General features: G+C 43.0%; 1 protein-coding gene across 4 annotated transcripts in view; it reads right to left on the bottom strand.

Annotated features, from left to right (window-relative positions):
* npas1 (neuronal PAS domain protein 1) overlaps nt 1-11,112 on the bottom strand; it is a 61,984-nt gene continuing 50,872 nt past the window's right edge. For 3 of the 4 annotated variants that reach the window (XM_079677813.1, XM_079677811.1, XM_079677812.1), the window contains 7 exons: nt 7,151-7,325; nt 6,272-6,387; nt 5,710-5,906; nt 5,510-5,616; nt 5,134-5,281; nt 3,424-3,536; nt 1-3,319 (listed from right to left, as the gene is read on the bottom strand). In XM_079677813.1, the coding sequence (XP_079533939.1) occupies nt 2,253-3,319; nt 3,424-3,536; nt 5,134-5,281; nt 5,510-5,616; nt 5,710-5,906; nt 6,272-6,387; nt 7,151-7,325 (1,923 nt within the window). In that variant the 3' untranslated portion in view covers nt 1-2,252. The remainder of the gene's footprint in view (nt 3,320-3,423; nt 3,537-5,133; nt 5,282-5,509; nt 5,617-5,709; nt 5,907-6,271; nt 6,388-7,150; nt 7,326-11,112) is intronic. The other variant, XM_079677814.1, reaches the window with a different exon arrangement.

Here is an 11,112-nt window from a genome sequence, read left to right as displayed (position 1 = left end):
CTCCTCTACTGGAATATTTTATTGTTATCGTCATCTGTATCACTGTTTTTCTTTTTACATTTGTTCATTTTATTTGATGAGTGGGTGGAGTATTCACAGAGATGGGGAATAATGTTAGATTCACAGTGATGGGCAAGGGGTTAGCTATTTATCTCAGCAAAAGAAAGACAAAAGAAAACCAAACACTTGTACAAGCAAACGCACGCAGTCATACACACACATTATATCATTAAACACCCGAGAATGTGTGCGCTCACACATATTTACGTGTGACAGCTACAGTATGGGTGTGTAGTGCACGTCGGATCTGAACGACTAGAAATATTTTCTCTTCTCTTTTTTGTCAGACATCAGATCATAATTTCCACATAGACTGAGCCCTCAGATCAGACAGTCGACCGTAATCTCAATTTTGGAAGAAAAACTAAAATACATAGTGTCTTTATGGCATCATTTTTGAAGACTTGGTTTTCAACAATGATTGAAGTTTAGGTGCATTTTCATCACATGGTAGATCCGTTCAAATGACTTCATTCCAAAGTGCTAGAGAGCAATCTGATATTTCCTGTATGTTTAGCTTTGCTTGTATTATTGTCACTTTTTTTTCAATAATGCAATTGGCTGTATTATAACCAGCATTTTTTGAAAAGACTAACATTTTCAGATCTTAAATATTACATTTTGGAATAAAGATTCTCACTTTTTTTTAAGTATTCGTTAGGCAACCCCAAACTGTGTGTGACTTCATTTCAAAACATTCAAGAAAATAAAAAAAGGACATTTTTCATACAAAAACTGTTTTCGATTTGTTTGGGATTTTCAGTCCTGAGAATTCCAGTCAATAAGCGTCATCTGAAATTTAAAGTGTTTTATATTTCCACTTTTTAATTTAAAACTTGACTTCAAGTTGACTGAATTAAAATAAAACCAACATCGGAATAATTCAGGTTATTTTTATCAACCTTTAACGGTCGTCTTTTAATGACTACAGGTCTGTTTATCTTTCTGTCTCTTTCAAATGACCATTATCTTCTCTATCTCTACTAGAGTGCATGTGCTATGATATTAGTGACCACTCTTGCATTGTTGTCTGTTTTAACAGGACCACACAGGGAGTGTTAAGTGATGAAGTGCTTTGAGTTCACACCAGAACACATTTCAGTAAGTGCTTATAAAAAACAGAGGTTTAAATGATAATAAACACTTGTGTCCAGCACCATTTTCCCTCCTAAAAACATTTTCAGAAATATATTTTTTAGAGAATAATACAAAAAGGTATTTGATGACATTGTACATCCAATAAAACTATGTTATTTTGTCTGTCTAGACACAATTTTCACACAATCCTTCCAAACAAACAAAAATCAATATAAACTTTAAAAAAAAATGAAAACAAGAATATGGCTTCAAACACAACCGCATCATCATACATAATATACTATAATGAGTACTCAGTTAAACAAATGGCCTATAAACAAAAAACAGAAATAACGTCCTGTCTGCATTGCATTTTCTTCCCTTATATATAATGGAATGTCTGGGACTACTTTATTCATATTTTATCCCAACAGTGTGCTTTAAGTATGGCTGAATGATGAGTACTTGAGATTTTTTTTATCCATATAATTTTGAATCTCAATACAAAAACACCAGAGGGCTTTCTTTGTCTATTTTTAAAAGAAACCCAATAATCAAACTCTCACCTGTATCTCAGCATAACAGATGATTTGTATAATACTGCAATAATAAAAATGTATATTCCAAAGTTACTTTCATTCGTACAGTCCATCTCTTTCTACTGGCTTTAGGGTTAATTGTGTTAATTGTAGGGACAGTGATGAGGATGTGAGCTGAGGGTCTTTATGGTTTTGTCTCTATGTACAATATGGCTTCTCTGAGTGGAAGAGACACAGAAATTAAAAGAGTCATCTAGAGAAAGACACAGAGCAGAGTTCATTATTGTTGTAGAGACGGACAGTCTTGAGGGACAACCAGTCAAAAGTTTCCATGTCGTGTTTTCTCTGAGAGTCACTGTCACTTGTCCAAAATGCGAGGACACAATAATTCCCTATGGCAACGACTTGTCATATATTTTATATCGCAGTTATTCAACTCATTGTCCAATTAGTAAGGTCCTTAGAGGCTTAATGTCCTGCCACTTCTGTCTCTCCTGCCCTTTTCAATGTCTCTCTTTCTGGTCTGTCACTTTGCTTCATTTTCATCTTCCCCTCTCACCTCCTCCCTTCTAAGTCTCAGTCCTCCTCGGAGCCCGCGGCCCCCCTCAGTCCATTCATACAGAAGGGCAGGCCGGAGGAGAAGGGGTTGTCAGACGGGGAGAAACCACTGAAGGGTGGCAGGCCAGCCAACCGCTGTAGGTGGGGGAAGAAGGCTGTCGGGGGTCCCTTGTGGTGGTCCGAGCGTAGCTGCAGGCCATCGCTGTGTCCTCCGCCGTGGTGGTGGTGGTGGTGGGAGGGGGGCAGCTCAGGTGGAGCGTAGCGGATAGTGCTGGGGGCGTAAAGGCTCTGAGGGCCCTGCGGGCTGAGGGCGAGGGGGTGGAAGAGGACCCTCCCCGCTGCGCCCCCTGCAGCCAGTCTCTGGAGCAGCTCAAAGTCAGGAGCGCAACCTGCACCCCCACTGCTGCGACTGAGCACCCCCGACAAAATCCTGTCCTCGCGGGGCAGCGGGGAGGACACAGACATGACGGGGGACAGTGCCGGGGACGGGGGTGTGAACAACCCTTTTGGGGGGGCATCGCTGCTGGAAGAAGAGTCGGGGATCGGGGTGGTGGGGCTGTCACCGTTGAGGCTGCTGGAGGGTGTGTGTGCATGTGAGGGCTGCTGTTGGGTGGTGTGTGTGTGGGACCCCCAGCGCCCCCCGGTGGTCAGGGCTTCGTGTTCAGTCTTGATGCCGGGGTTGCCAGGCAGGGGAGACGGGGCCACTACGCTCTTCAGCTGCTGGATCACAGCCCGGCCGTTGTGCACCCTGCTCCCCCTGTCCCCCCTAGAGGGGGCGTCTCCCCCCCTACTCTGTTTACCTCCTCCACCATCTTCCTGTTTCAATCTGTCATTGTGGTCCCACTCTGTCTCTTCCTCCTCATCCCCCTCACTTTCGCTGGCCATGTCAGATGAGGCCGATACGCTCTCCTCCGCATGATGGAGCTCCTCCATTCGGCGGCGGGTTTCGGGAGGAGGACCCTCAGGCTCGGACCTCAGCAGGCGCTTCCTCCTGTCCTCTGATTGGATGGCAGCTGCGGTGAATTTCTCTCTGCCTTTAGTGTCGGGGTCACTCTTCCCCACTGAGTTCTTCGCTGGCTGCGGGCCTGAGGAAGAAGGGAGATTTTTATGATAATATGACGCACAGGCAGGTGTTGGTGTGTGTCAGTGAGCATCATGGGAAGGGGCTAATGTGTATGCGGCGTCCTACCTCGGGCCTGCGGAGAGCTGTCGGTGGGGGACGAGCTAACTCGAAGCCGCTCTGCTCGCACGTTCTCTGGTAGCTGCAGAATATCCAGGGGAGTGTCTGTAAACTCTGTTCGACTGGATGGATGAACAGAGAGAGAGAAAAAAGAGAGGGGGGGAGAAAATGTAGACCACTTAGAAGCCACTTATTGCTTAAAACGTTAGTGTCGTGCTGATTTGAGTGAATACTTAGAGATGGAAACAACATATAATCAGCCTAATAACAACCTCCAATAGCCAAACTGCCTCAAACCCTTCTAACCTCCAGCTAACACATCCATCCAATTCTCCAAACAACAGCTCTTAATCACACATTCACAAACACTGTCACGCAAACAGATAGATATGCAGACCCCACCCTATAAGACACACACAGAAACACACACTATGCCCCACTCAGCAGCTCACCTATACATAGTTAAGCTCAGACAAGGAGGAGGCTGTTGGAGAAGTTAATGAGCTCTTGTAATTACAGCTCTAATTAACTAAAACACCATTCAGCCCCAAATTTCTGACATCCATTTGTTGTAATTATATAGCTTCAGTCCAATTAGCATTGAAATGCAGCCTACTCCTCTTGTTTTTGTCTGACTGCTCGGCTGTTGTTATGTACTGTGTTCGTGCGTGTGTGTACAAAGTGCGCATGTATCTACGGAGTATATTTGCATCAGCGTCTGGGTGAATACGTGTGTATTCAAGAGGGAAATAAAGAGAAAGCATATTTTTTCGAGGTGACTGCAGTGTCTGGGGAATAAAAAAAGCAATACTACATTTACAAGGCAATTGGAACAAAATAGAAAGAAAGGCAGAGAGCCTTAAATGTTTCCTTTAAATCAAAGAGTAATAAGATCATGTCTGCCGATTTAGAGTAATGACATTGAATAGTGAGTAAGTAATGCTAGATTGCTGTTTACAGACTCTGCAGTCCAATCCAATCCAAACTTATTTATAAAGCTCATTTGAAAACAACAAGAGTTAAGCAAAGTGCTGTATAATAAAACACAATAAAACCCCTAAAACAAGACTCTATTCAAATATAAAAAGACAATAAAATAGTAAAAGCAATGAACCAAATCTTTAAGTGAATTTAAAGCCAAGCAATAAAGATGTGTTCAAAGACTGGATTTAAAAGTTGGCAGTGTGGGGACAGGCAGCCGTAACTCGTTCCAGAAAGAGTAATGACTTCACTTAAGTTTTATTAATGATTTAAGACCCTACAATATCAATAAATAATTCTTATTTTATTTTTTTAATATAATTTATTAAAGACATACTTTCCATAATAACAGTTTGAAGTGTGAAAACTTGTAAAACTTAAAAACCTCAAATGATTAGAATCTGCTTTCTCTAATAATCCTTTCAACAGGACACGGTCATCGATTAAATAAAGAGATCTGAATTTTTTGACATCTTATCATTTAAAATATGAAGTGGTTATCTTTAATATTTATGTAAAAAATGTCAAATAGCCGTTAATGTGCTTTGCTTTGATGTCACTATTTGGATTAAGTATCCTCAGTTTTCTCATGTGTTGGAGCGAGTGAAACTCTTCCAATAATCCCTCTGCATTTCATCAGCCATCCCTTCAAAGGATCTCTGTACACGGCATGGTGCCTGCATACAGAAACTTAGTTCATATCAGCAGGACTGAAGCACAGGCTGTGGTTGTACTGACCTTATGATGTAGTTGACCCAGATAACGTTGCGTTCATGCGGGGCTTTGTGGTTGATGGAGATGGTGGCACTGGACTGGATCCACAGGTATCCTCCTCTCCTCTGGAGCCAACGGTAATAATGGGTCACCACCTGGCCTTTCCTCAGCACTGAGAGGAAAGAAGATGGAAAGAAATAATGTAAAACAGGAGATGGTAGAGGAGATGGGAAAATAAGTCCGTTATTGGTTTGACAGTTCATGATGTTGGCAGCAGAGGGCGCCTATCACAACAGGACAGGAAGACATTTCAACCGGCTCTCCTCCCCAAGTTCAAACACTATAGAATAGCAGGGATGGGGTTGGATTTGATCTACTGCACATGCATCATTTCACTTACAGTCTTCATGGCTCTGCCGGAGGTTTTCCAGGTCTTCTACATGGATGAATTGATAACAGGTGTGTCCCACCACCTCTGCTGGGGTCAGATCCATATACTCTGAGATCCTGTAAAGAAATGCAACAGAATAGATACACTGATTCAAATGTATTCATATGTCAGTACAGCTTAATGTCAAAAACACAGAAACAATCCTTTACCTGTTCTCACAATATGTGACCTGAAGGTCCATGTTCACTCGGAAGACAAACATTTGGCTCTCCATGCGGACTTCATTAAGCGAGGAGGGGGGGAGTGTGTGTGCCAGTGCAACCAAACCCAACGGTCGACGCACTGTGCGCCCAGAGCTCGACACGAGTGCAGGGCGGTAACGGATTCGTCCTGTCACATGGATTACCTGACAAAAAGAAAACATCATTCATTTCACACAACTCATTTGCATCAAAGGACGTAGAAAAAAACATTAGCAACAACAGGAAATATAACATTCATGAAACACAATAAAAAGTCAGATCTGAGCTCAAGAATGCAGCAGCTCTGGTGTTACAGCAGCTGTTATGTGCAGCGGTCCAGTGTGAAATAAGGTCACAGCCATAAAACACACTGAAACGACCAAGTTGACAGTGCTATGAAACACTAGCCGAGCAAAACACAATGACAACGGCCCCCTTGTTATTTCACCGCCCCAATAACAAGCAGGTTAATAGGGAAGAGAGCATAGTACAAGGTTTTCAGATGATGAGAAATTATTTCCTTAGGCACCTTGTATCCAGAACTCTTGACGTGCAGGCCTCTTTTAGTGAGCGTGGACTTCATGCGGATGAAGAAGCCGCGGTCAGGAGGTTCGTCAGCAGGGGAATGAGGACTAGACGGAGCTGCTGAGGATAACAGAAGAACAACTAAATATATAGAAAATATACAAGCTGAATTTTCCCTTTATTTCTTTCAGGTTTCCTCCCTGCACATTGACATTTAGACCCCAGACACATGCTTTAAATGTAACAATACTAAAGGAACACTCTTTCACTGTTTGTGGTGATTTAATGTGGTCAATAGTCTTTGGAAAAAGGCACTCAACATGATTAACCAGATAACGAAACTGAAAATCCCTGGTATTTATCCAAAAGACTTTGTCTCTAAGAAGAGTGAGCGTGCACTTATAGACTTGTGTCTTTTACAAGCTAAGAGGGCAATAGCTATAGAATGGAAAAATGTAAACAAACCAAGTATGAATAAATATATTAAGGATCTGTCAGCATGTGCTGCTTTAGAAAAACATTACTAAAGGAAAGCTGGCAGTTTTTGAAAAATATCTGGGGGAGCTTCATGGAGGTTTTGAAAAATAATGTTAGTAATGATCAATCAAACCAAAGACCGGGGCGGGGAGGGGGGCAACGGGAATACGATTATAAAGTGTATAGCCCACGTCATATTCTTTCAGATGTCTTGAACATTTCTGTACTCTGTTATCCCTGTGTCATCAGTATTCTGAACTGAGTTTATTTACACGCCTATTCATTAGATTGTACACTGTATCTGCCACTTAGACTGACCGTTTTATGTATGTGTAATCTTCGTTATATTTGAAAACTTCAATCAAAATATTGTTGAAAAAAAATGAATTGACATTTAGACCAGTACCGGGTTCAGGGGTACCGGCCAGGGAGGAGGTGGATGCGGAGCTGGAAGCGCTCTCGGGGCCCGTGTGGCAGCCGGCTTCGGCCCTCAGATGCGGTCTGATTCCCAGACGCTCAGCCATCTCCACGTGGTCCGCCGGATGGATGTAGTCGAACACACTGCTGCCGGTCAGCTCCACCTGAGGAGAAACACGCTGATCAGGAACTACAGCTTAAGGCACAAATGCCTGCACGCACACACTCACGCACAGACGGAAAATCAATACACGTTATGACAGGAAAATGAAAGCACTGCTCTGGGTTACAACTCTACAAGGAGTGTAGCGGTTGTAAGACATCCCTACCCACACACACACACACACCACACACACATACATACATTTGAGTCGAGTCTCAGAGGACCAAGCGACTACAGTGTTACACAAATAAAACCAGGGGAGATAAAAATCAATTGTATTTGCTGATTAAAAACAGTTGAACTCCAAGTATCTCCAAAGGTCACATTACTATTCTTCTTATTCCCCCCGTCCCTCCCTGCTCCTTCATTCAGTTACTGTGTATCCCAGCGCAACAGCTCATACAGCTCTATATGATCCTATCATCATAATGCATCATCGTTGCATCTCTAATCATCTAAAGTTAATAATGGCGCTGCTCTTGCATGGCATCCATAAAAGCAGCACAATTGGAGCAGGTGTGATTCCATCTGAAGCCATATAAATGAGTGTGTGTGAGAGAGAGAGAGAAACAGGAAGGAGGGAGAACGAGGATGCATGCTTTCACACATGCATGCAGCTTCTATTACATATATGTGTGTGTGTGTGTGTGTGTGTGTGTGTGTGTGTGTGTGTGTGTGTGTGTGTGTGTGTGTGTGTGTGTGTGTGTGTGTGTGTGTGTGTGTACGTGCGTGCGTGCGTGCGTGTGTGTGTGCCAATACCATTCCATCTGATAAAGCTGTGGCTGCAGCAGCCTCACACCCTTGTCTGTAGGACACAGCCATTTATTACCGGATTAGAGCCATTTACTGCAGGCTTTATGGGAGCTTCAGCAGGCCCCTCAAGGACATCACAGCTGGGGGAGAGGAAGGAGCGGGAAGCGGGAAGGTGGGAGCGAAGGAACGAGGTGTGCGATGACCGAACAGAGAGGGTTAAAGATGGAAGAAACCCCAGCGAGGAAGGGATAATAAGGCAAGAAATAAAGGTTCCCCAGACTTACAGGGCATTATCTCTTAAGGGATGTGGAAATATACAACAGAATACTGGATTTGATGATATTGAGTAATATCCCAACATACAGAGAAAGTACCAGAATTTTACATTTGTAAAATGGCTCTCAATCTATTTAGGCGGAAATATGAATAATACATATTTCTTTGAGGAAAAAAGGAAACGCATGGAAAGAGTCCCAAACATAATGTATGTATTTGTCAGTACGCCACTAGACACCCTGACATTTTAAAGCCTCATCAATTCAAATACTGGACACACAGATCTGTTTACTTGTTTGAAAGGGTGGCTGTGGCTCAGTGGATAGAGTGCTGGACTTTGAATCAGGAGGTAGCAAATTCGAGTCCCACTGCAGTCAGCATGTCGTTGTGTCCACAGTACTGAATGTATGTAAGTGGCTTTGGATAAAAACATCTGACAAATGACATGCAATGAAAGGCAAAGTAAAATACACACTTCCCTGTTGTCATCATCCTGTTATCTCTTGTTATATGAAAAATACACTTGTAGGAAGTATTAGCCACTGGTAGAGGCTGTGGTAATAGCTGGCAGTGATCCATTCACATCAGCAAGATTTTATTTAAATTCATTTAGTGACGTTATTTGCTCTTCATTTTTGAAATAACTGATGTCATTGGAGAATCTACGCTCACCTCCTAAAAGAGAGATTATTGTTGATGTGCCAACTGGGTGATTTCAGTCCAATATGGCCTCTCTTTTAAGCAGTTTTTGGTCCCTGTCCACTTCTGATGGAGATAATTGTCTCCTTAGCTCCAATGTGTTCACCAGGTAGATGCTAAGTATTTCAATATGCTGCTTGGCGCTGAGCAGGTGGTGTGCAGTGTGTTGGAGGTTGACATTGAAAACAGCTATAGATTCTGCTGCAAAAAAAAATGAGAGCCGTGAGAGTGATTGAAAACAGTGAAGTTGCGGACTGGACAGCAAAACATCGAGCTGAAACTTCTAAACTCTGCAAAGCCGAGAGGAGCTGCAGATTCAAGTGGTGATTTCATTACTATGAGTGACCACTTTTATATTGGCAGTTGATACATTGTTATAGTAAAATATTGATTATAACTGCATTAAGTAGCTTTGGCAGTCATTACTATGATAACCATAGATAGCATTATCAATCGAAATCAACAGTTGTAAGAAAAAGGACAAAATCAAAGTCCCTCTTTTGACATATACTGTATCTGAAAATTATTTATAATTTTATTAAACATTTAAATGTAATGGTCCATAATGTTTAAAATGAATCTAGTTTATTAAATATGTTAAGTAGAAAGCTTTACAAACACCTTAAATCTACAGGATGAATGTTTTCTTATCTTTCTGATCCATCTTCTCTTAATTATGCAGATATAACATCAGCAGTGTAATTATTAGGTGCTGGATTTTTCTGCGGCATTCCCTTTGATTCTGACATTAAAACTGACTCGTTCTTTAATGTTTAAATGTTGCATAAATAGAAGAAGTGTAGATGCACAAGTTACATTTGAAATGTAAATGGTCTGGGTCTGGTTTGTGAAACTCTAGATGAACCTTACATTAGTCATCTGTTATTACGATTTATATCGAGATATGCCTGTCTGTCGGTCTGACTGTCTGTCTATCTGTAGGCCAGCTGTCTGTATTTATGAATAGCGATTCCTCGGCGAAGGGAATTCTTGTTGTATTTTAAGCAAGGGCTACATTTAGCTCTCAGAGCAGTGGACCAGCCATCTAAAAGAGACACAATCCCAGGGCCCCGTGGTATTGGAAAACAAGGTAGAGAGACAAACAGGCCCTTATGGGCTTTACGGGCTTAAGACCTATCCGTATAAAATCACTCCATCACAGGCAGGAGGGAGGGATTGAAAAAAAGATCAGGCAGCAATGAGAAGATGAGAAAGAGACGGAGCGATTGAGAGGATGAGTCAGGCTCAGACATAAAAACAGGTATAGAATGTGGCGCGAAGGGAAGACGTGAGGAGAGACCGAGATCATTCAAATCTCTCTGAGTGTGTGTGTGTGTGCGCGTGTTTGTGAGTATGCAAGCACACGGCGCCTCTGTTTCCCTGCGTATGTGACTAGACTGTCTGTTTTTGTGTCTCCACGTGTCGTTGTGTGTCATTGTTTGTGTGAGTAGTTGTCTGTCATTGCACCTGCGTGAACCTGCGTGTGTGTGTGCGCAGACATGCACGTGCACGTATGTATGGCAGTGTGGTGGGGCTGAAGGGGAGGAGGAGGGCAGCAAGCAGGGGAAGGAGAGACATGATATAAATAATAGCAGGGGGCTTTAATATGTATGAGGCATCCGGGCAGTGGTCCACAACACACTCTCAGCCCTCAGCCCTCACTGACTGATGGGAGAGGAGAGAGGGAGGGAGGGAGGGGGAGAGGGGGAGGGGGAGCTGCATACTAACCATTCCCAGATCAATTCTCTCCTCCCTTAATCCACCATCCGTCCTCCCTTCTCTTTACCCCATTTATCCTTTTTCTTTCTCCTTCCAGCCCCTTTCCTTCCTTCTCTCCTATTTCCATCTCTCCTCCCCCCCCAATTCTTCATCTTCTCCAGCCTTTGTTTCCTCTTCCTCAACTCCATCCATCCATCTCTTTCCTCCTCTACTTCCTCCCCACCACTGATCTGCGTTGTGGCATTCCCAGGTTTATCCCTGTGCTTCCTGTCTGGAGACCCGGTGAGAAGAGAAATGATACGTGCCGGCACCAGGGGAATGGGCGGCAGGCTGTGCCCTTG

This window comes from Notothenia rossii (assembly GCF_949606895.1).
Source record: "Notothenia rossii genome assembly, chromosome: 4".
Classification (NCBI taxonomy): Eukaryota; Metazoa; Chordata; class Actinopteri; order Perciformes; family Nototheniidae; genus Notothenia; species Notothenia rossii.
Note: the sequence above shows the minus strand (reverse complement) of the source record. Positions and strands in the feature narration are given on the sequence as shown.